Source organism: Zonotrichia albicollis, chromosome 15 (genome assembly GCF_047830755.1).
Source record: "Zonotrichia albicollis isolate bZonAlb1 chromosome 15, bZonAlb1.hap1, whole genome shotgun sequence".
NCBI lineage: Eukaryota > Metazoa > Chordata > Aves > Passeriformes > Passerellidae > Zonotrichia > Zonotrichia albicollis.
Window position 1 is genome coordinate 7,290,343 of NC_133833.1, and position 24,870 is coordinate 7,315,212.

General features: G+C 46.9%; 2 protein-coding genes and 1 long non-coding RNA gene across 4 annotated transcripts in view; 2 read left to right on the plus strand and 1 right to left on the minus strand.

Annotated features, from left to right (window-relative positions):
• The window catches only part of ADAMTS2 (ADAM metallopeptidase with thrombospondin type 1 motif 2), a 170,998-nt gene extending 166,712 nt beyond the window's left edge, over positions 1-4,286 (plus strand). Inside the window, exon 22 of the mRNA XM_074552498.1 lies at positions 2,996-4,286. Coding sequence (XP_074408599.1) covers positions 2,996-3,456 — 461 coding nt within the window. The 3' untranslated portion in view covers positions 3,457-4,286. The remainder of the gene's footprint in view (positions 1-2,995) is intronic.
• Positions 4,287-6,110: 1,824 nt separating this feature from the next.
• LOC141730983 (uncharacterized) lies at positions 6,111-13,297 on the minus strand. Of its 2 annotated transcripts, none has more exons than XR_012582836.1 (3): positions 12,718-13,297; positions 10,472-10,657; positions 6,111-9,758 (listed from the first exon to the last, which is right to left on the minus strand). It is a non-coding gene; the product is annotated as an uncharacterized LOC141730983 (long non-coding RNA). The 2 variants fall into 2 exon arrangements; XR_012582835.1 differs by having other exon boundaries at positions 12,841-13,296.
• LOC102069995 (uncharacterized) lies at positions 12,479-17,272 on the plus strand. Its single transcript, XM_005483633.4, has 2 exons — positions 12,479-12,635; positions 14,306-17,272. Exon 2 carries the CDS (start codon positions 14,308-14,310, stop codon positions 15,295-15,297), a length of 990 nt encoding a protein of 329 aa, XP_005483690.2. The 5' UTR covers positions 12,479-12,635; positions 14,306-14,307; the 3' UTR covers positions 15,298-17,272.
• The last annotated feature ends 7,598 nt before the right edge of the window (positions 17,273-24,870 follow it).

A 24,870-nucleotide genomic window follows, 5' to 3' on the forward strand; every position in this document is an offset into this window, starting at 1 on the left:
AACTGGCATTCGTGCTTCACCTTCCGTGTTTGTGTTGAAGATTTGGAATTCACAAGTCATAAACTTCTTTGTGACAGTCAGTACCAATAGTAGAAATGTAAAACTGCAGTCTTGGAGCAAATTACTACCTTATTGCTTTGATAATATTTTTTGGAAAAGTGGCATTTTTGAATCTTTGGGTCGTCAACAGTGTAGCACTTCAAACTTGTCATTATCATGTGATCACATATTAAAATTTTGCTGTTAATATTTCCTGAAACATGTTAACAATTTACATGACAAGGTGAAAAAGCAAAGACACGTATCTGGCACTGAATACTGTTATGTAAAATAATCGGTGTTTAACTGTATAAATATATTCATGACTGTTACCTTTAAATAGACAATGTTTAGTGATGTTTCAAGAGATGGGTGGCTATAGAGAATGGTGCAATAAGGTATCTGGGCATTGTGCACTATGTCTATATGCACTTTGGTTTATCAGGGATATTTTATTAGTGTTTTGTATGTATTTAACATAATATTAAAGATGTGCCAATTCAGTTTGCTTTTCAATATTTTTTTATGAGACTAATGTGTACCAAAGTGACTGTGAAACTGATTTATTTTTTTCTTACTGATGTTTTGAATATATACTTCCAGTCTGTCATGCATACTGCAAGTAAAAATAAATAAAAGTTCAGCAAATCTGGATATTTTGGTTTGGATAGAGGATCAAAATTTTATTCTGGCATTGAGAAGTTGCAGAGTTTATTTATACAACTTATGAGATGTCACTAAACTTATTACATAATGCAGTTTCATTTCCATGTATTATTAGGCTTGACATTGCATGTTTTTGTTAGGAAAAAAGGCATTTTTCTAAAGGTGCTGTTACTGATTCTTACAAAGCCAAAAACAGACCTGCCTTGTTAAAATTGCATTTAAGTATTGTACCTCTTGGCTTTTATTATGGAAGCCATTTGGAGGAATATGCATAAGGGTCATGCATCACAAGGCAAAATTTTCAAAGGAGACTCTTATGGGGTATGTAAAAATATAGATAAATTGTATAGGCACATTCAGGCCTTTGTATGGAGCTGTGCATGCAGGTATGAACAGTTCCAGCTCTTAAAGTCTGGTTTGAAAATCTCTCCAAAACCAAGGTACTATTTTTATGTTCCTAAGGAAGGAGTCATGCCTAATCTCCAGCAGTATTTCAGTTTAGTATTTGAAAAACATGAAAAATACCTGGCCCATTCGAAAGCAGGAACTAGAATTTTGCTTTTCTGCAACAAAAGCAACAATCAGAGCATAGGTACAATGTACAGGAGGTGTTTTCAAATGCCTCAGCCAGCACTAGCATTTTAGAGCAGCAGCACCAGCTATTAGTTTATTTTAGACTGATATGTTTGCCAATGAAACACCCACGATGCCCTGTTTTGTTAACTGAGGATGAGTGGAGAGGTGGCACCTACGCTTTCCAAATCCCCTTTTATGGCTGAACCTGCTCTGCTTCTCTCCTTTGCTGTGAGGGTGCTGACACGAGGCAGTGCCGTAGCAGGAGGGTGAAATGTGACTCCAGATCAGGCTGAGAGCGCTGTCTCACATCGGGTGCACTCTAAATAAAAGCAGCTAATTGGAGTTACTCAACCTTTACTGTAAGAGTAGGTGGAAATGTAGTAAGAGCAGGGGGAGAGAGACAAGTGATTTCATCTCTGTCTCAGCACTCTGGTCACAGAGAAGATGTTTTATTAGTGATGATGCCAAGTGTTGGTCAGTCTGCTTTTCTCCTCAGCCCTCTCCTCTCCTATAAACCCTCTGACTCTTCTCTCAGCATGGGCTGCATGTTGGGATTTTTCCTTCCCTGCAGTGCCTGGCTCCATTACTTCCTCCTGGAGGCAGAGGATGGAGCTGAGGGGTGTCTGTGCGGGACCGAGGACAGGCAGCTCTCTCTCCAAGGAGCCTGCTAGACCCTCACCACCCATTCCCCACCAATGCATACAGTCCTCTGCCTCCCCTGAGCAGAAATCACAAGGGCTTGGGGAATCTCTGAGCAGGCTTCTGTTTATGTTTCCCGGGCAGGAACACTTTGACCACTTCACCTTTAATGCCTCAGCCTACAATTTGCCACCTGCATTTCACCAAGATAAGGATCTGCCATAACACCATATAGAGCAAATTGTTGTAACAGCTATTGACAGCTTAAAGCCTATAGATTATCATTCTTTCTCTTTTATTACAGTCATTGACACAAAAATCAGGACTTTTACTTAGTCTCACAGTCTTTAATGGGCTGGCTTGGCTCCATTGGACTGGAGTTTGTTGTTCCAAAGATATCAGCTCCCTTCTAGGAAGGAGTAGAAAAGCCTCATGGCACCACTTTTCTCTCAAACAAGACACATGCTGAGAAAACACTGCTATTTTCAGAGTAGGGGTACCTGGCAACAATATCATCCCGATTAGTGGAGATGGACTAATTCTGAGCATTATCAAAATAGGACTCGACTTTCCTGAGACAGTCTGGGTAAATATATGTTACCCCTGACTGTGGTTAGTCACTGTTTGGTTGCAGAAAAGCATTAAAAGGAGCAAATAGGGAAAAAATAGATTTCTTAATATAAAACTTCATGACTTTGTGGGAGTTCAGTGTAGATTTAGAAACAGCACAGCACAATCAGTGGGTTTTAAGTATAAACCAAGACAGAAACACAATTCTTTGTGGCTTCACGGTCTTAAGGGTAGAGCTTCCAGGATGTGAAGGCAAAAATTCAAGTGTGATGGTCTAGAGCTTGGATGGGGCTGGTACATACAGTTCAGATCAGCTTTTGTAACTCTTGAGTTGACTTTTAGGTTGAATATAAGCCTGCTTCTGCTTGTAGAAGGCTCATTTGCCAGTTTCCCAACCCACTTTAAATATCAAGCCCTCCACCCACTGCCAAAGCTTCAGCTGTGTTTCTTTTTCTGATTAATGTGGAGATGCTCTTTATTTATCTGTTCCCTTTTTCTCTTTCAGAAGATCATTGTCAAGGAGACAAGTCAATGTTTTGTCGCATGGAAGTTCTCTCCCGTTACTGCTCCATTCCTGGGTACCATAAGCTGTGTTGCAAGTCCTGCAACATGTACAGCAACCTAACAGAGGATGGCAATGTAACCAGTGCCAATGTAAATAAGAATAATGTCATTGAGGAGGAGCTCCTGACCACCCTCGGCCCTCCCGTGGGAGTGCCCACCACACAGTCTGCCACCAGCCCTCCCCTGCTTCCCAAAACACGGGCACCCCCTTCCAATGCCACCGAGGAGCACCCAGAAATCAATGCAGTGGATGTTCCCTACAAAGTTGATGGGTTGGATAACGAAGTACCACAGCACAACATCATTACACGGAGGAGGCCTTATGAAAGGACAAGGAATCAAAGAATTCAGGAGCTGATTGCTGAGAAAATGAAAAGAGAGACTCTTAGGAAAATAAACTAAAATGGAAATAAGGCACAAGCAACATTTTTCTCTTATAGAGATGTTACCAACATCATAGTATTGGCCATCGTAGAGACTAAGAATGGGGAAAAATCGAAGTGGTGCTATGGCAGAGATACCAAATTCTCAAGCCTACTATAAATGGAAATGACAGATTGTTTCATAAGTGCTAATCTGAACACTTTGATGGCTAGGTTAGGTGTACAGGGTACAGCAGAGTGTTAGTGCAATATCCCTAGAGTGTCCCACTGAATCCAAACAAACCAAGTTACTTAGGTCAGGTTAGCAGGTTTCTCTGTTACAGGCTCCCTAAAGTCTTCTACGCCTATGTAAAACTGCTTGGGAATGGCAATGGGAGCCACACAGTACGGCAGAAAGCAGTCCCAAGATAATAAATCCCTTTAACTCTGACAAGCAGGGGGTCAGCACTCCTGTGATGCTTCTGTGCCTTGCACAAACCCTGGCACTAGCACAGCCAGCTTCGGGAAGGCTCCTGGCACATGCCAGGCTTGGTTTGGCTGACCCTGGCAGAGCTGCCTCTGTGGCCACAGCTCAGCATGTGCTCATGCAGCTTCCTGAACCACGGCTGTGTAAGAAAATACAGAGAAAACTCTGTAGCCATATATTTATGTGTAAATTAAAAACTGACAAACAGTAGTTTACATAATTCCATAAACAATTTCAAAGAATTCTTTTAAACTTTTGGACACATGCAAGACATTTAGTAGGGTAGATCTGGCCAACTTGGACTGACAACATCCTAGTCTTTCTGTTTACAATTATCCATATTTTTTATAATCTTTAGGTTCCTGTAATGCAACAGCCTCAGTGATCCTTATTGGTTGGTGCTTTTTTTATTGGTCTGATTTTTTTTCTACCCACATTCTGTTTAACTTAAAGATGACTGGATTCTTGTTGTCTTTTCTTTGGTGCTTTGTTAAGACAAACATTTTTTTACCCCCACATAGGATGCAGTTATTTTTGAGAAATTAATTTTATATTATCTTCCTTTCCTTAGGACAGCTTTATTGGTGCAGAAGTGAACAACTGTTTGCTGTGCCCTTACATGAACACACACACACACACACACACACATTGTGTATTCACAGCACCAGGTCTGCTAGAAAACTTTAAGATGTGTAACCTGACAACCCTTTGAGTACTTTTTTCCCCCTCAGGGTCATCATGGTTTTCATAGGTCATTTTGAATTCCTGGTTGGAGAGCAGAAGATGAACTCAGCTTGGCTCTAACTCTGCCGAGACGGGGAGCATGGACTGGTTCCTGCTGTGGGTGGCATCTGAGCAGATTTTTTCCTGGCTTGGATTCTTCTATTTGTTTCTTCTTTGCTGGTAAATCTCCTGCAGAATCCGGGGCTTCCCTGAAATCCTCTCTTTACCACTAGGCAGGTTTGGTGGCTCCAAGTTCATATTTTCCAGTCTGAGAGGAAGATCTCACCCTCCAGCCTGAGCTGGTCCTGGTTTGAAGCAGCACCAGCATTAAGCCCATATATAGAGTCACAAAATTATTGGGGATGTGCTGCATTCCCCGCAATGTGTGAGCTCTTCTCTGGCCCAGCTGCTGGCAAAGAGCTTCACAGGTATTGCAAGATGAAGCACGTGTGACTCTCTGTGATCTACCTTCTGCCCTTGACCACCTTGACTGAATGAACTGCCCAGTCTCCTCTTCCAAATGAGCCATTCCTGCTGGAAAGGAGGCAAGAGCCTGCAGGAACCTCAGGCTTTACAGCACCTACATATGGCACTGTTTTGGCCTGAACTGTGGCCACAACTTTTGAAGCACAAGCCTGGTCTAAGAAAAAATTTTCATGGAGATACTATCCCAAGAAGAGAAGGAATGTTTCCAGCTGGGGTCATGGCATCCAGTCCCCTTCTTACACAGGACCACGGTGATACACTTGGAGCAGCTCAGTGCAGGGATGAGAGCTACAATGAAGACCAGGATAGCAGGGAAGGCCAACAGGCCTGCTAAGAGTCCACAGCATTAGGAAACATCTCCTGGGCCAAGCAGACGTGGCTGCAGATGTGGAAGCAGCAGCAAGCACAAGCAAAAATCTGTTCTGGTTTGGAGGAGTGAAACTCAGGCTGTGCAGTTTGGCAGCACAGTGGGAACAGTTCCACCCCAGACTTTCACTGCTGGGACATGGAGTGTTCCCCTGCAGACAAAGGGTGCTTGTCCTTGGTGTCCTGCTGGCTGTCACACAGCCACGGTGTGCAGGCAGGCCCAGGCAGCCTTGTGCCAAGGGATTTGTGGTTGCCTACAGATGGGACAACTTTTAACAACAGTGCAGGGTCAGGTCACATCTGTGCACAACAGCAATGTAGTAATGAGCACTGAAGGGAAAAAACCTCACCATTCTATTTATAAGCAAGGGAGATGTGTCTAAATCAACATCATTCCAGCTGCTGTGCCACGGGAGACACTTCTGCAGCTCCCAGCCTGTAGTCATAGTGTTTCTTGCCTTCCACGTTTCCTTTACACTGATGTGGTTAGTATAAAACTCATCTTTTCCCCTTCAAGTTAATATCCTTTTAGCTCTGTGGACAATAAAAATAAACCACAACCCCCAGCTTTTTCATAGACTAGGAAGCTCATCCAAGCATATGAAACTTAGGAAAAATTTTTACAAACCCAAAGAGAGAAGGGGTTGGAGCTGGATTTATGCAGATGGGGAGTTACAAGTTTGCTGCCTGGAGGTACCAGTCTTACCCTCTGGGGTTTTTCAAGACCCATTGCTCCAATCCCCTGAGGTAACTCATCTAATAGATTCTGTTCTGCCCTGGCTTCTGGAATAGGCTTATTCAACCAGGCAGTGTGAAGAAATACCACAGGAGGCAGTGCCCACAGCTCAAAAAAGCATTTTTCTAGATAAAGTGGAAAGTTCTGCTGCCTCAGAGAGCAGGAACAGCCTCCTGGAAGGCTGGTCTGGAGCTATGTTAGGTCCTGTCTTCATTAGGAACCCAATGCAATGCCTGGTGGCATCTGCATTTTGGAAGGGCTTGTTCTCTTCTCAGTCTCACCTTTTGGGAGATTTAATTTGATTTGTTTTTCAATGGTTTAAATTCTACTGAATATTTCTCTAGCTGTTTTTTTGGGTAGAACACTAAACTGCTAGAGGCAGCAGCTTCAGTCTACATTGCTCAAGACACCGAGAGGCTGATGCACCATCTCTTTGAGGAGCAGGAGCCACCAGCTGCCTTCTCTTCACACTCTTCCTGTATGAGAAGGGGGGAAGTTAAGTCTCTTCATACCAGAAAAGCTGCCTTCTTTTCAAGCTGCCATGTGCTCTTCAGAAGGTGTTTTTTTCAGCAGTTCCCCAAGAACATGTACATCACTTCTACTAGAAAACACCGAGCTGTATTGCTAAAGAAAAAGTAGCCCAGGACAAAAGGTTTCTTTATCAATTTTGCTCTCCTGAGCTGATCTTATTTCTGTGTCATGCAGTGGAAAATATGGTCATTTTTTTGTTTGGTTGAACTTTGACAACTGCTTCACCTTCTCTACAATGCTGTAATTGGGCAAGAGCATCATCACAGTGGATCTTCTGTAACCAGTTTGCTGTTGCCCAGGTGCTGCATTTCCAGACACAACAAGCAGAAAGCCATATTTTAATGTAACTTAAACCCCAGAAACTAAAGCAAGTTTATAAACAAATATATTCCAGCAGAGACCATCTCAGAGATCTGAGAGATGAGGTAATGTGCTCCCACAAAGCAATGTATTAATGATCTCACCACGCAGGTACAGTTTTCTCAATTGTCATTTTTCTGGCTGTCTAAACTTAAAATCCAAGTGACAGCTTCTCATGAAAAAAATCCCAAACAAATTCTGCTTTCTTTGGCTTCAGTCATCTGCCATTTTTTTCACCATCATTTCTTTAAAAATTTCTGTTATCTATTATGAATGCATCACTTTTTATATCCATATATCCATTCAATATTTAGAGTCTCACAACACTTCCATAGAATGCTTTCAGATATTTTGAGAATTCTAGAAATGGTGCTTTACCAGTACTCAAAGGGGTTTTTATTTTATTTTATTACATAATGCATTTAATATCTTATTTACTCACCTACAATGCACAGTATTAGCTATGTTCATCTGAATATCTATATGCAACGTCCATTCACTTACATATGCCTTAACAGAAATTGCAATAAATAGCCATTTCTTGTATATTAAAAATGTATATACAAATTAGAATCTTTAATTTTATAATTTATTAAATTTAAATGTCTGTGTTCTTTTGCAAAAAAAAGTGTTTGGCTTTTCCCTGTGCTTTTTTCATTGAGTCAATGTTATGCAGAGATGCTGGAGGAGGAAGAACCAGCATCATCAGGTTCAAAACCAATTGAATTTCTACAATTTAATGAAGTGGGATTGGGATACACTTACTGCCAAAGTCCTACATCCTTGTTACAACATCCATTATCCAAGGCTAAATATCATGAAGTCACTGGACAAAACCTCAGCTGACAACTGCACAGAAATTAATCAAACTCACTTAAATCTGCTTCAGGCCCAAATCCATCCTGGTTCATGTATCATCTCTTTTAAAGGCTCCGTTATTTGGGCTTCTATTCAGGACTGATGAGTGAATTCTGCTTTGCATGTCCTATTGATGAAGTAATTGCTCCTTTTCATGACATTCATCTGCACACATTCTCCTGCTGTATCCTGCACACATGTAGCTGGATTCCCTTTAAAGCATAATTGAATCTTTCTCATCTGATTGAAGTTTGTTGCTTGAGGATTTGAAAGATCCCTGCTTACTGTGATTATTCAGTGAGCACCACGCAGTGCATTCAAGTCCAGCATTCTTTAATCAGGTAATGAGCCACCTCAACACTTTCCATCTGGAAAAGTAATTTACACATTTAAATGCCCCAATGAAACAGTGGACAAGCCCAAACATGGGGTTCATTTACTGTGATAATTCATGCAACATTTACAGCTGTGACAAGGGTTTTATTTAATTGCCTTCTGCTTTCATAGGTTTTGAGATTTCTGGAGTGTCCATGGCAAAGGGTCTCACACCCACACCCCAGACACGAGGGACACCCAAGGTGGGGTCAGTCATGTCCAACACATCTCCCTCCTCCTGGTCTTATTTTCTCTGTCTCAAATGACAAAAGATGACACCCACAGGAGGCCTTCTCTTCCTCTCCTTGCCTACATCACATTTTTATTCCTTTTCACCATCATCTGGCTCTGAGGATTATTTTTTTTTTTTAAGGCAGCTCAAGGAGCTGCAATTCTAGGCCAGGAAAGCAATTTTCAGGTTATTCTTAATTACACCAGGCAGAAGGCAGCAGCTCCTCCGAATTGCTGTGCAAATTCAACTCCCCTTTCCCACAGCGAGGGGGGCACAGGATGATTTCCAGGGCGTTCCCACAGCGTGTTCTGGCTCAACACTGGGCTTTGCTCACCGGGGTCAGAAAAGGCTCCTGAGCTTTCCTGGGAGAGAAATGCCTGGAAATCTCCTAGGGATGTGTGTGTGCATGTGGATACATGTGTGTGTGTGTGTGTGTCCATGTGAATATGTGTTTGTACGTGTGTGTATGTTCATGTGAATATGTGTCTGTGTGTGTGTGCATGTGCATATGTGTTTGCATATGTGTGTTTGTGTGTGTGTGTGCCTGTGAATATGTGTTTGCATACGTGTGTTTGTGTGTGCGTGATTGTGTGTGTGTGTGTGTGTGTGTGCATGTGAACATGTGTGTGTGTGTGTGTGTGTGTGTGTGCGTTCATTGCTCACCTTTGCTCTCCCCATTCCCTCTCCCCACCACCTTTCCCAGTCCCTCCTCCTTTAGCCGCTTCCCAAAGCTGAGCAGGGCCCGGAGCGATGGAGCCTCAGAACCACCTCAAGCACTTCTAAATCTCATTAAAGGAAGGCGCAGAGCAGGATGACACGTGTGGGAGAAGCCTGATCCGGGTTAACCTCTGGGTTTTCCGCTCCATCAGCAGAGCGCTGTGCCCAGCATCCCCCGGACGGAGCCAATCCGCGCAGCCCCAGCGGCCCCGGGGCTCCCGGCAGGCCGGGCTCGCTGCAGCCGCCGCTAGATGGTGGCACGGCACAAGAACTGCGAGTATGGAGCGGCGCTGGACCGTGACCCCGCCGGGAAAATCCCTGGGTCCGGGGGAATGCGCTCGGGAAGGGCCAGGGGAGTCAGACACCCTCGGCTCAGCGCCCATCACGGGCGGATGGAGCCGGAGATGCTGCGGGGCTGCATCGTGCCCTGCCGGGAGGAGGGATCCTGCAGGACAGAAACACAGACAGCACCTGCAGTGGAGAAATAGAGCCACGATCAATCCAACCAGCCAAAACACCGAAAATAACTCAAGAATAAGCTGTTTTCTGAGGTTATTACTTAAGGCATCTAAACATATTCCAGTCCCTCCAGAAGAAAATTTAGAGGCCAGTAACGTAACAAGAGGTTCCACTGATGATTGTAATTTAATTTTAAAAAATCTTTTATTAAAGAAACACAGCAGCTATGGGAAGACAAACCTGTTTTAGGTAGCCTGGGCTGCTGGCAGGACAGGGGGTTTCATGTGGCCCTGGCAGGAGAAGGTTTCAAGTGATGGCAGTGCTGCCCTCACTGAGACCTGCAACAATTCACAGTGCTCACTCTCCAGCCTTTTTGTGTGGTGCATCCAAGAGGGACCAACCCACACCAGCGTTCAAGCAGTTTGGGACATATATAATCTAAAATGATGATGAAAAATTCATCTATGCAAAGGTACAATTTAATTATAGGCAGATCAGTAATAACAGAAATGGCATTCTTGGAGCAAGCATTCAAAGTTGCACCTTGTTTCTTTTAAATTAAGATTTTTTTGAGGATGCAGGTGATGAAAGAAGAAACCAAATAGCTGTGGATGAGGTAAACAAAATAAGAGGTATATTATATTTGTCCCTCCCATGTAGCATGTTCTATTCACTGCATCATACCTTTAAGAAGGAGGTAGCTCCTGCAGGGAGGAGAGACTCACCAGGGCAGAGGAACCATCTTGAAGACTCTTTTTAAAGAGGATGTATCCATGCACATCTGCACTTTCGGAGTTTGTTTCCAGCTCAGTGATCTTCCTCACAAAATGTTTTTCCCAAGCTCCATACTGCAGCTGCTTAGCATAGCTGATGTCTGAGGGTTTTTTTCCTTTAGATGGTAATCACGTTTCCTGCAAGCAAGAAGGAAAAATTGAAGGTCTGAGTTGCTACAGCATGATCCCTGATGATCATTGCTGTTACTGAATTTAATGCCTGAAAGGTTGTGGGTCATTTCAGCTAAATTCAGCTGTTTGGCACCAGAAGTCCAGAGAAATAGCTTAAGCTTACGTACCTGTTATGTTGAAATAATAAGCAATGGCTATTTCCAGAAAAAAAAAAAAATCTGCTTGGAACCATATCCCAAAAGGATGCACAAGTCTGCTGAGCTGCTTATTTCTTTTTAATGGAGATTAAAAAAAAAAACCTGAATGATGAGTGTGGGCTTGGGTGACTAAATCAGCTGTTAAAGCCAATTCCAGCCTGAATGCTGGTAACACAGGATATTTGCATTAAAACTAAAGTAGTGATTTTTAATTACAAATTTCTGCTTTTTTCTTCATCCCTCCAGCAGGTCAGAACAGGCACTGTGGGGAGCAGCAAGGCTCAGAAATGCAGTCACACTGGGCATGCAGGGATGTTGTGTGGGATGGTTATTCCCAGGAAAGAGCAGCAGCTGTTGGGGCTGCCTCTGAGGACAGCATTGGGAAATAAATACAGAAGGAAGATTCTGCTGCCACGTGACAATTCATCTCCCCACGCAACGTGGTGCTGCAAGAGAGGCCATGAGAGGGACACTGGGGTTGCTCCAGAATTGCAATCAGTTTGCAGCATGTTAATAAGCCATGAAACAAAGGCAAATCCCTGCTGCCCAGGGACCCACAAGGTCGGATGCTGCCAGTCCTCCTGGCAAAGCAATTTGCTGTAATGCACTTGTGTGGTCTCAGAGAAACACAAATGGGGATGATCCTGGGAGCACTGGGAGAGGGGGTTGGTGGAGCACAGCCCTGAGAGGTGCCTGGCAGGGCTGGCTGCTGCTGTGCCTCCACAGCAACGTGGATAGGCAGCTGAATCCAGGGATGCAGAGCTCAGCCTGGGGGTGCACAGCTCAGCCCAGGGAGGTACAGCTTGGCCCAGGATGTAGGGCCTAATCCAGGGATGTAGAGCTCAGCCCAGGGATGTGTGGCTCAGTCCAGGGATGTGTGGTTCAGCCCAGGGAGGCACAGCTTGGCCTAGGGATGCTCTGCTCAGAGCAGAATGGAAGCAGGGACAGAAGAGAGCAGAGAGCAGCGCTAAAGAAGCTGCAAACACCCACAACCTCTTGGGAAAACCAGCACAAATTTGTTCACAAAATAAGGCAGAGAAGGAAGGAAAACAGCCCCAATCCCTAAGGATTCCCCTTCTAGCACTAAAGCATGAAGGAGCTACATCTCCTCTTTTCCCACCCAGCCTGGAGCATGGGCAGCCCTTCCCCTCCTGCAGCACGGCCGCAGCTCCGCGGTCCCTTCTGCGCCGGGAGTGGTCACCAGGCAATGAACTGCAGGGATCTGGAATGTGGGATGGCCATTCCCGGCCAGGAGATGAGCCACAGGGATGTGAGATGTGGGATGGCCATTCCCAGTGGGTGATGAGCCACAGGGATTTGGGATTTGGGATGTGGGATTGCCATTCCCGGCCAGGAGACGAGCCACAGGAATTTGGGATGCGGGATGGCCATTCCCAGCGGGCGATGAGCTGCAGGGATTTGGGATTTGGGATGGCCATTCCCGGCCGGGAGATGAGCCACAGAGATGTGGGATTTGGCATGTGAGATGGCCATTCCCGGCGGGCAATGAGCCACAGGGATGTGGGATTTGGGATTTGGGGTGTGGGATGGCCATTCCCGGCCGGTGCCCGCGGGCTGCCCCGGTGCCTGCCTGGGCGCCCGGCGGCTGCGGCTCGGCAGGGCAGGCAGCCAGCGGGATATATTTAGCAGCAGCAACACAACAGGCAGCGGGATCAGCTGACTGAGGCTGGGAGCTGGCGCATGGGTTGGTGTCAGACAGCACATCTCCGTGCTGGAGCGGGGAGCGGGGCAGAGCCGCGCAGCCCGGGGAGACCGCAGCAGCCCAGGTAAGGGGAGCGGGTCTGGCCGCGGGCTGCGTGCCGGGGGTCGCCAGGGATACCCGGGGTGCTGACAGCCAGGGATGCTCACGGCACGGTGGGAGGGCTGCAGGCAGCGGGCGCAGCTCCGCGGGGGCCGCAGGAGGTGCCCAGGGCCAAGGGGATCGCGGCCGGGCGGGATCTGATCCATCCCTTCATCGGAAGAGTTCTTTACCTGCAAATAGGTGATTTAAATTTCCTTCCGGAGGAAGGGCGTGCTGGCAGGACTCAGTTGCTGATTAGCGCTATCGGGGTTTAGCAGGAGATGCCCGCGCCCCTCGCCAGCAGCATCCTCGCTCTCGTTGCCGGGCCCCGGCTCTGACACTGCCGGGCTCAGGCCAGGACTGGGGGGGAAGGGAGGAAAAAGCCTTTTCTTCAAGGCTTGGAGACATGAGAGAAACAGAGCAGGCAGGGAAAAGGATACTAAAAGGGCCCTGAGGTTTAAAACAAGCATCTCCTGCTCTCAGGGCAGCAAATCCCAGCTTGGCTGGCTGTTCCAGCAGCACATAGGAAAAGCAGGGAGGGCCGCAGCAGCCTGGGCAGGGACGGACCCGGCGAGCTCGGCACGAGCTGCTCATTTGTGCTCCGTGTGTGATCTGCAGCTTTGCAGGGAGGCTCAACAAAGCCAGATTTATTTACAGCAATGACAAGCAAGGCATTAAAATAGCCAGCAAAGCACTTTTGCGTTTAATCACACAACAAAGCTATATTGTGTCTGCAGATTAGTCACATACAAATTTCATTGGGAGAAGCAGTAAAAAAAAAAAAACATCCAGGCAGTGTGGTCATTTCTGCCAGAAGGGGAGATAAGCAAAGCACAGAGGGGAGTGTTTGGAAAAAAAATAAAAAATCAGTACAGTTAGAAAACACTGCAGCACAAAATATACAGAAAAATTTGTAATTCAATATATTTAACTGAGTAATAGGAGCAGTTTGATGGAAATTCATCCTAAAATGAGTTGAGGATGAGTATTTGAATATAAATTAAATATGAATTAAATCCCTTTGACTCTATGTAAGCACTTAGGGGAGGACCTACCTCTTCATAACTACATTTATGAACTACATTAAAAAAATAAAATAAATAAATTTTATATATATATATATATATAAAAGTGACCCTGTACATTCTCTCTTACAGTTTCTAGAAGGGACCGCTGTAATGTTGCTTTATGTAGGTGGTGCTCCCCACAGGGGCAGGGCAGCTCTCTCCTGCTGGGTTCAGCTCCTGCTTGGGCTAAGGGTGCAGTCAGAGCCCTGTCACAGTGAACAGACATGGAGATTAATAAGGACAGCAGTTTGTGCCTTGCTGCTCCCCTAAGGGCAGTGAGAAGCTCATGCCCCTGCCCCATGCCTCTCCAGCTGTGCTGCCTTGCATTGCTTAAGGAGGGAGAGAGCACCATTGCTGATCTCCTTAATGAACCCTCTATTTACTGCCACATTTAATGACCTGGCTTCTTTGGCACATTTATGAAGCCATGGATATGAAAGTACTGCCAGCAAACTTTTAAAGTGCGGTTTTTGTTACCAGCCATGTTTACCTCGAGAAGACATCAGGTGGCTCAGGCAGAAGCCAGGCCAGGGTTTCTATACCAGGGCAGGTTTTCACATGCTGATCAGCTCTGCTCTGCTCTTTGCAGCCATGGCACCCCGCATCAGGCTGAGCCTTTCCAAGCCTCTCCCAACCATTCGGGAAACCCACGAGGAAGCAATGGAGGAGCCCAGCAGCAACCCCAAGTGTGCTGGGAGTGCTGCAGCCAGCCCAGACTCACACTCCAGTGATGACTACATCCAGTCCATCTGCCACCTCGCCAGACCCACCTTCCCAGCCCTTCTGGAAAGCAGACGTAAGGGTAAGGACAGAAAGACCCTGAAGACCCTTGAGGATGTGTCAGGTTCTCCATCGCTTGTGGGGATGCAGCAGGAAAGGTCAAAATGTAAATTGACCAATTTCATCTCTAGTGTGGTGCCACTGGGAAAAGTCCCACCTGCAGAAAGCGACTTTTGGTCCAGAGAGGATCCCCTGGAACAAATTTACACCAATGCAGGAAATCTTTGCTCCTCCAAGGCTTCTTCCAATGGTGAAAGCGCCAGCACTGGTTACTCAGAGTGCAACTCTTCTGCCCCAAATGGTGACCTTCATCCCACAAACCTGGAAGAAAAAAGCACAGGGAAAACCAGTTTTCCACGAGTGTTCAGTTTTCCAAGGCTTCCCTCCCCAAGGCCAGTTCAGAAAGAAGCAGTATGCTCAGAGATGAGATATCTCAGAAGGGATGAGGGAACAGTTTTAGGGAATAACCACAGCCAGAAAGAAAATGGTCCCATGTTTGTTAACTCTGAAGAGCAATTAGCACCCTCAGCCAGAGAGAAGGTGGCAGGAAACCCAGCCCTGCCCTGCTTTGTAGGAAAGCAGAATTTGCTCAATACAGCAGGCATAGATGAAAAAGAAGGAAGAAAAACTTCTCAGTGTCACAAAAATGTCATGGGTGATGTTCCCACTAAGCAGAGATACTTCCAGTCTTTCCAGGTACCTAAAAAAGCCACCATCCATAACTGGATTTCAGAGCACAGATGCATCTGGAAAGAAGCAAAGATAAAAGCTTGTTTGCTCCCAGCCATTGCTGAAGTGTGAAGAAGTAGCTGCTCAGAATAATTTTATTCACAAGATGTAACCAACCCTGTGCTCTAGCAGCTCTCCCTGGAGTCCTCACACAGAAAACATGGCTTGAACATGCATGCGAGTCAGGCAGACTCTTGTGATCCATCATATCCCTCATCCGTGGGCAAAGGGACAATTCAGGGTCTCATCTGCTAAGGAAACAGCAATCAGTTCTCATTTTGGAAAGGCAACAGTTCATGAAGCATTTCCTCCCACCTACTGCCTAGAACTGCCCTGAGCATGAAGAAGAGCTGGAGAGAGCTGGAGAGAACACAAATCCCATCTGTGCTGGAGAAGAAGTGGGAACACTGAAGTCCCAGTGCCAAGCAGGCAGATGTTGCTGACACTAGAGCACAGCTATCCAGAAAGGAGCCCTTTGCCCAAGGCTCGGACAGTAGGAAATGCACTCCCTGACACACACATTTACTGGGAGACCCATCACAGATCCCTGCCTCAGCACCAGGATCCCAGGAGAGGTCACCCACTAGAGCAGCAGCAGAAAGAATTATCTCTTAAAAATCATAAGAAGTGTTTTATGAGGATTTGCTGGAGGGAAAGGTGGAAAATATTACAACTCCTTGGGTGGGGATTTTCCTGGTGCTTACCCTGTCCCAACTGTGTTCCCTTTACTCCTGGACTCAGCCCTGTCAGGAGGAGAGCTGGGGCCCTGGTGGGCTTTGCTGTGCTGGGCTGTGGCTGCTGTGGAGCCAGCTGTAAGCAGGCATCGTGTGGGACTCTGCACTGCCACAGCCAGGCTGCTCACCACGGGCACCCACGGGCTTTGCTGCTCAGGCGTGCGCCCAGGAGCCCACACAGAGCTCTGCAGGCTCAGAAGAGCAACCCTGGCTGAGGGGCAGCCCAGGGATGCTGGGCTGCTGCTGATAGAACCTGAATGTAAAATAATAACTTGTGTTTCCCTTCATACCTGTGCTCCTGTGTTCTCACCCAGCTGACCATGCTGATGGTGTTGACTGAGCTTTGCTTCGTGCTGCAAGACTGAGACATGGAAAAAGCAAATGTGCATGTCCCAACCCCCCAGCACACAGCACATACAAACAGTTCGTGCTGATGGAATTGCTACCTGGGATGTCTGCAGGACAAGAAGCATTCCCACAGGGCTGGGAGGCCCTGGCATGGGGCAGTGGGCACATCCCCTCACTGCCACAGAGACTTCTCCATCAGAGGAGCTGCCATTGGCACTTTCTCCTGCAGTCACAGCAACCTCACCCACCTGTGTCTGGTGTCACACTCTGATGTCACACTCTGGAGTCACACTCTGGTGTCACACTCTCTGCAGCCAGTCAGGAGATGTAGCTGAGCAAACTGCAAAGCAATACCAGCCTGATTATTACTAGGAATAAATGTTTTGGCATAGTGGAGAGCAGAGGGACCAGGCTGTTTGCTCAACAGCAGCTAAGATGAAAAACAGCATTGGAAAGCTGCAATTATAAAAATGCTCACAAGTGATTTCCAAACCACCCTCAAGCAGATTAAGTGAAAAAGCAATTTCTACTCAGCACCAACATGAGTGTAAATATGCTCAAGGATCAAAAGGTGAGAGTGTTTGAGCTTCTCATCTTCACATCTCTTACGTCAAATATTTTTTTCTCCTGTTGAAACTCATTAGTGCTATGGAGCTGAGCTGCTTCTCAGCTCTGTTTTTGAACTAACCACACCGCAAGAATGGAAGTGAAGGTGGCTCCAGCACTCATTAAAGCTGATGGAGAAAGTTGAACCCAGGAGGTCCCAGCCTGCTCTGCCTCCTCCACACCTGCCCCTCCCTTCTCAGGTAAATGCTGGGGTTTAAGCAATGCTTGTCCTCACTGCTCTGCTGTCATTTAAATTCCTCTCCATGTGAATATTTATGACTCTAATGCCTAACAAGTCTTGTGCCAACTGCATGTATCACTGCTTTTGACAGAGGAAACAAATAAAATCCTTCCATCCAGTTGTTGTTTCCATCCTGCATTCCACAGGGCATTATTTTTAGTGCTGGGCTGATCCACAGCACACAGGCTGTGCTGTGTCTTGCCACGCAAGCACCTCCTCACTCTGCCAGGTCACCAAAGGCCTTCACACCTCACCCCTCCAGCAGCTGCTGCCCAGGGCTGGGATTTCCTCTCAGTTGCCACAATCCTGCAAGTCTCTGCACCCCTGAAACCCATCACCTTCTGTCTCCAGAGCAAAGAGGCACAGCAGCAGAGAGATGCAGCCCAGGACGCTGGGAAAAGCCTCCAACTCCTCTGACGTGGGACTGGGAGTAGATTTGGGGGGCTGGGGTGGTGGCAGGGTTGGGCTCAGAGCTGGATCCATTCAAAAACACAGTGTTAGCTCCAGGAGCAGCCAGGTTTGGAGCAGGGAAGCTTTGGAGTGAACTGGCTCTTTCTGGAGAATACTTCAGTAAAAATTGAGATTCTGCTCAAGCAGCTGGGTTTTAAAGAGGAGCCAAAGCTGCTGGGATGCAGCAAAGATGGGGTAAAGAGACAGAGGGGTAAATTAGGGTCTGAGAAGTGGCAAGGCAGGGAAGGGAGGAGGGAAATGTGGGGCTGGAGGTGCCAGTGATGAGCAGGGCAGCTCCCAGCAGGGTCAGGAGCCCCAGGCTGAGGAATCCCAGCTGTGCAGTAAAAGCTGTGACAGGTAAGAAAAGAAAAGCTGGTTTAACACAGGACAGAGGCAGCAGACAGGGAGAGTTTTCTCTATCCAAGTTCACTTAAATCCTCTTTTGAAAAGCACAGTCCTCACCTTCTTCACCATCAGCTCTGCAGAAATTCCCATGTTGGTCCTTGTGAAATCACTGGACAATTAAAGAGGCACCAGTCCCCTGGACAAGGCAGTTCTGCAGCTGTACAACATCACCCACCTGCTGCAGGTGTACCTGGGGCTGGTTCAGGGAGGGGATGGGGACTGGGGCAGCCTTGTCCCTCCCTGTCACAGCCTCTCTGCCCCCCAGCTGCTGAGGGAGCCTGCACCCCTACCAAAGCAAAACAAATGGATGCTGTTGGGTGGGATAATGTGGCCTGTGGTTACACAGCACTTTTCTCCCTGTTCTCCCCATGGGTGCTCACCTGGGCCATCAGAAAATGCTCCCCCTCCTCCCTCTCTGCAGAACAGCCCCTGAGGAATCACTGGTCAGGATCAGCCTGCAGAAGTTGCTGCCTGCTCAGAAGTGCTTCCAGACAAGAAAGAAAACCTTATCTGGGAATTTAGGTCACAGAGAGAGATAAAAGCCGTGCTGCTTCCACGGCCAATCTCATGGCAGGCTCTGCATTTGAAGTCACTGGCAGAAAAATCTCATTTATTGAGATCATCAGGACTGCCAAAGGGATTTGGATTAATTTGAATGGGGAATTGGTATCCAAATCCCACCAGCAGCTTTCAGTCTCAGACTTCACATCCAGTTCACAGCAAACTGTGAGCATTCATGGCAATTTTGCTTGCATGGTCATGCAGCCTCTCCCTGCTGCAAACCGTAAATGCGTTTGGACACAGAAAATCATGACCAGAATTTACAAACCAGAGATGGCAAGGCAGAAGGAAAACTGTCCCACTTTTTCCTCAGATTCTTGTCTTTAAGTGACAAAGATACCCATCAGCTGAAACCAAAGGTGAGGAATAAACAGCTCCGTGATGATCAGACCTGTGCAGTGCAGGAGCTCAGAAACTCCTGCAGCACAGAGAGCCTCACCCACTCAGGAGTGATGCTGTGCCCACACAGCCAGCAAGAGAGATGGTGATAAACAAACCGAAATCTGAGCAGTGCAGCGTGATTACAGACAGGGATTGTAACGTGAGAGACAAGCAGGAGCAGATCGAAGGGCTGCACACAAGCAGGGAGAGGCTGGAGGGCTATGAGCAAGGCTAGCAAAATCAGTTCCCAAAAAGGTCTTTAAGTCTAAAGTTAGGGTTAAAGCAGCTATTTTTGATTTCAGAAAAAAAAGTCCAATTCTTGAAGCTCCAAGGAAAACTTAAAGCTCCCACCTTTAAAGGAGATCAGACCTGAGCCCGAGGCAAAACCCAAGGACAGCTCAGCAGCAAGCAGGGACTTCGTGGGGGGTGCTTCAGGCTTTCCCCCTGCCCTGAAATGCCTGCATTTGGGCCTAATTGCTCATTAAGGGCATATTTTAATTAACTTTGAGCCTTCCTGAGTGGAGACTACTTCATTTATCATGGTGCAGAATGAAGTTAAACTGCATTTAGTGACTAAGCAGGAATCCCTTAGCTTTGAACGAAACCTTGACTGAACCATCAGCACTGTGATTAATGGCAAAGTGTTTTGTATTTTCCATTTGCAGCTGTAACCATGGGCAGAGGAGAGCTCTGAAGTGATGGCTGAAAGCTTTGCTGCTTGTGTTTGGAGAGACAGAACGTTCAGGCCCTGCCTTGCTCACCAGGGCCCACATGTGTTTTTGTGGCTGGCATCACTTATCTGGGCCACAGTTGACAGCAGGGATGACCCCTGAAGTGCCACATGGGCTTGTGGCCTTTCCCCGTGCTCAGGGATTCTCAAGGATAATCGAATTTTCTTGACACGAGCTAGAGCTGATGCAAAATACATGTTGTGTAAATAGAGAGATATTGTTCCTGGTAATTGCAGCCTTCCTGGAATTAATACTCCTGGAGGCAATGCTTCCTAGGGCTGTTGCAAAGAGCTGTAGAAAGACTGGGCATTTTTAGAATACCAGCTTGTTGCTTCATAAATTTTGACCAAATGCCATTTAAATCAAAGGGAGCCTTTAAGTGCTTTGGAATGGGCTTTTAATGGGGATAATGGGGTGCTGCATTTAAAGCACAGATCTCTAATAGCAGCTGATGAGAAAAATCAAATTATTACTTTATTTATTTGTGTGTATTAGCATTGTATCCACTGTTTCTTGTCTTTGCTTTTAAATTAACCCAGCTGAAAGCCCCACCAGCCTGCTGTGAGCTCAGCAAAAGCTGTGTGTGAACCACAGGGCTTTACCTGCCTGTGCCTCACACATCTGCAGGGGCTCTGTCCCTCGGGACCAGCAAATCCTGCTCTGCAGGGCCATGGTCAGGCAGGGGGAGAGCAGAGGGAGCCAGCAGGGACACGGCCACATCTCATCTGCCAGCACAATGCCACATTTGCAGGTCAGCTGTGCTCAGCTGAGTGTTTTGTTGTTTTTTCCTGGATGGTGAGGATGTGGGACAGAGCATGGTTCACACAGAGGTGCTGGGCTGCTCTAAAACCCTCTGACAGGAGGCTGTGGCCAGGTGGGTGCTGGTCCCTCCTCCCAGGTAACAAGTGGCAGGACCAGAGGAAAGGGCCTCAAGCTGGGTTTAGATTAGGAGAAGTTTAGATTTCATATTGGGAAAATTTCTGGATGGGTTGTCAAGCCCTGGAACATGCTGCCAAGGAAATGGTGGAATCACTGTCCCTGGAAGTGTTAAAAACCTTGTAGGTGTGGCACTTGGGAACCCGCATGGCTTAGCAGTGGGTTTGGCAGTGCTGGGCTGAAGTCAGTGATCTTAGAGGGCTTTTCCAACCTTAATTATTTTGTGTTTTTATATTGTTCCAACTCACTCAATGAGCACTGGCTGAGCTCCACTCGCTCAGCTTCAGAACAGGGAGATGCCACATCTCAAATGTCCAGGCTCCAAAGAAATTACACAAGAAATACCAAATTTGCTCCAGATGTTCTTCACACTCCCCCTCAGGTCATGCTATGGAATCAGCAGAAACTGCTCAGAATAAATTGTGATATTGGCTCACCAGTGCCCTTCATGGCTGCCCAGCAGTGCCAGCCCAGCCCTGTGGAGCTGGGGCTGTGGAAATGCAGAGTGAGCACCCCTGAATGCTGAGCCCACAAACCATTCCAGCCATTTAGTGGGGCGAGCTGGGAGCTTCAGATTGAGCTGGATTTGCACAAAGAGCAAAGGAACCTGCACATGGTCCTTGCTCACAGAGCCAGCTGTGCAAAACAGTAAAAAATAAAACTGTTTTTTTTAGGGGAAGCCAATACAAGCACAGGCCTGATCATTGTCAGTTTTGGATCCAGAAACATCCAGGTCCCCACATGGGTGGGGACATCTTCCCCTAGACCAGGTTTCTCCAAACCCCATCCAGCCTGACCTTAAATATTTCCAGGGATGGAGCAGCCACAGCTTCTCTGGGAATCTTTGCCAGGGCCTCACAGGGAAGAACTTCCTAATACCCAAACATCCATCCATCTAGACTCTAGCTTAGGACAGTTGGGGTCTAAGCGGCACTGGGGGTGACTGTGCCAGTGGTGGTGACTGGCACTGTCTGCAGGTAAGAAGAGTTTGGTGGTACAAATATTGCAGGTGAGTTCCTGCTCCTGCCCAGAAGAGTTGATGGGGAGCAGCTCTCCCAGCCTGGCTCAGTCCCAGCTCTCCCCACAAACATCACTGCCCCTGCTCCTTCAGGCACTACAAGCTGACATAAAGCACAGCCAGGCTCTGGTGGCATTTGAGCTGCTCAGTCAATGCTCAGCTTTCCCTCAGGTGTGCTGGGCTGTGAGGCATCCCCAGCCCTCCAGGGTTGGTGACATGCCTGCCTCAGGTGCCAGATCCTGTGCTGACCCTCCGTGCAGCCCCTGCTCAGAGCTGGAGCAAGGGCACACAGACAGAAAACAGCACCCTCCTTGCTGTGCAGGGTCAGCTCCTGGAATTAATTGCTGCAGGATGTCAACAAGATAAAATTCAGCAGGATCCAAGAGAGGATTAGACAGTCCTGTGATCAGGAACGTTTGTGCAATGCTAACTGGGTCAAAGAAATACAAGAGAAATGAAGTGTTGTGCTTCCCTGAAGGGCTGAGCTGGGTTTAGAACAGATTCCTCCCCACCTCCCTTTCCCAGGCTTTTTATAGCAACAACAAATAGCAGGATCTATTGCAAAGTGTCTTCTCTTCCCTGGAATAATAAAGCACTGCCTGCTCTAGGAAGTTCTTGAGACCAAAGTGACAACTGATCCTTGCAGCAGCGCTCAGCAAAACCCTCCCCTTGTCATCTTAAAGGCAGAAAATGAAAGTTTCCTTTCTGTGCTGCCTCTAAGCTTCAGATCAACAATTTCTCAAGAAGGGAATGAACCACACAATAAACTGGCTGCAGATGCGCTGCTTGTGTCTCCACCCTGAAACTCTTCTAAGCATAATTAACCAAATTAATTATATAACTGTACAATAGTGTTAACCAGGAAAATATGTGGGGTGAATAGCTGGATCCAGAAGCCAACAGTGGTATCATAGGGAAGTGTTAGGGGGATAATGGGAGTGGTGGTTTCCACCACCAAAGAGAGCCAAACAGGTTAGGTCTTGCAACAAGGAAAAGAGGAGCAAAATCCTCAGGATTCTGGAACAGAGCTCACTCTCCAGGTTGGCAGATGCTTCACCAGTGCTCCAAGGTGGGACTTGCCATGGAGGTGGAAGGTGGAGGCTGGGGTGCCCAGTATAACCTTTTCCTAGGCTTTATTTGTCAGTAGAAAGATGCTGACAAACATCCATAATCCCTGCACATTTTTCTGACATGCAGAAGTGCTCCTGGCACAATTGGCCAGCAGGCACAAGGCACTGCATGTGACAGCAAGGGCAGTGCAGCTGCTCTGAGCACATCAGTTCACTTCATTAAACTGCACTGTCCTCAACAACAGCATGCTGAGAGAAAAGTCTCTCTGAGGCTCATGCTGGCAGCAGAAAATTACCTGGTGATCTCAGACAGGCAAGAGAAATCTTTGGATTTTGTGCCCTAAGATGAAGCCTCCTTCCTACAGTGCATTGCAAAGGATACAAGCTAGAAAGAAAAACATTTAAACATCACCCCATTAGGCTTGGCAAAGTCTGTGATGCCCATTGTATTCCAAATTTTCATAGCATCATAGATGGTTTGGACTTTAAAGATCATCTCATTCCAGCCCCCTGCCATGGGCAGGGACATCTCCCACTAGAGCAGGTTTCTCCAAGCCCCATCCAGGCTGATCTTGAATATTTCCAGGGATGGAGCAGCCACAGCTTCTCTGGGAGTCTTTGCCAGGGTCTCACAGTGAAGAATTTCCTAATACCCAATATAACCCTGCCCTCTGTCAGTTTGAAGCCACTCATTTTTGTATTTGCTGCCCAAAATTGACTAAGAAACAAACCCTCCCCAAACCGCCTAGTCATTTTCTTCTATCTAAAACTAATTCTAGCAATTTATTTTCAAAGGGAAATTGAAAATATTTTTATCATTTCCTTTTTCCCTGTTCTTCCAGAAATAGCAATGGCTAATATGGCCTGACTCACTTTGTCAGACTGAGACCTGTGGGGGCTGTGAGGCCCCAGCTATCAAACCAAACATTGTAATTAGCCTTTATTAGAATTCTTTCCTTTCTCATCAACAGTATCAAACACCACATTTACACAGGAGTTTGTCACACGTAATTGGTTTTGTTTTTTTTTAGAGAAGTGTTTTTTGCACATCCTGACCCAAAGGAGCTCCCAAGGTCTCTCAGCTCCATTGTACCTCAACAGACAAGACAGACCTAGGTATCTTTATGGATCAGAACATTTGCAGATGTATTCAAGAAGTCCTTGCTCTCAGAACCTTGTACAGAGTGTTCCAGGCCAGCAGTACAGTACCTTTAAAATCACTGTGGAAACAAAGCCCTGCACCACAGGCATTCCTTGTGCTGGGGACAGGAGGGAACCAATGCTCCTGACAGACTGAAGGGACATTGCTCATTCTGCTGTGGAGAGGAGCTCCAGCAGGACAAGGCCATGGCTCTGTACCCTCCTCACACCATTTGATCTGCACAGAAATGAATCTTTCTGCTCAATGCAGAGCAGTTTTACCCTTGCTGAAGTCCCTCAGCTCATGGGATGAGATTCTCACCTGCAGGACAAGAGGGAGCAGAACCAACCCCAGAGTCCAAGCTGGGGACTGCAGGAGTGACCTGCTCCACCACCCAGACACCCAGGATTTTCAGTCAGTTGCTGGCTTTTGGAATTATTTCTGCTTTCTGTAGGATGGGAATCATTCCTACTTAGGGAAAAAGATTACCCAAACATATAAGAAAAAAAATAATTATATAGGAACAGATTTTTCAGAGCAAGCAAAGAATCACAGAGGTAAAAGAGGAACACGTGTTGCAGTGCCAGGTGGTTCCTTCTCTTTTTTCATTTCACCAGTTCCTACAGGACATGAGTACATGGACAAATGAAAGGGAAAGGCTGGATGACTCCTGAGGCTGATGGAACAAGTTGAAACTGCAGTTTTCACACTATCAAATTGAAAGCTTAATTAAATTGTACAGCCATGCCAGAGTCTTGGCACAGGACCCAGCAAAAATGCAAACTCTGTTCAGTAGGATGTGAATCCTGTGTTGGGTGCCACAGGTCAGACACTGCCCTGGTGCCTGCAGGGCTCTGGGGAGTGAGGACAGGTCTCAGGAAGACAGGCTGCACATGGGAGCTTCATTTTCTCTGCTCCTGATTGTGTTTTCCCAGTGAAAGCCCAGTGGAGTCAATGGAAAATTTCCTGTTGGCTGTTTTGGGCCAAGACCCAAGTTTCTACCTTTTGTTCATCTTCCTCCTC

Coding starts and splice junctions, on each gene's coding strand:
- LOC102069995 (XM_005483633.4), top strand. CDS start 14,308: ATGGCACCCCGCATCAGGCTGAGCCTTTCCAAGCCTCTCCCAACCATT.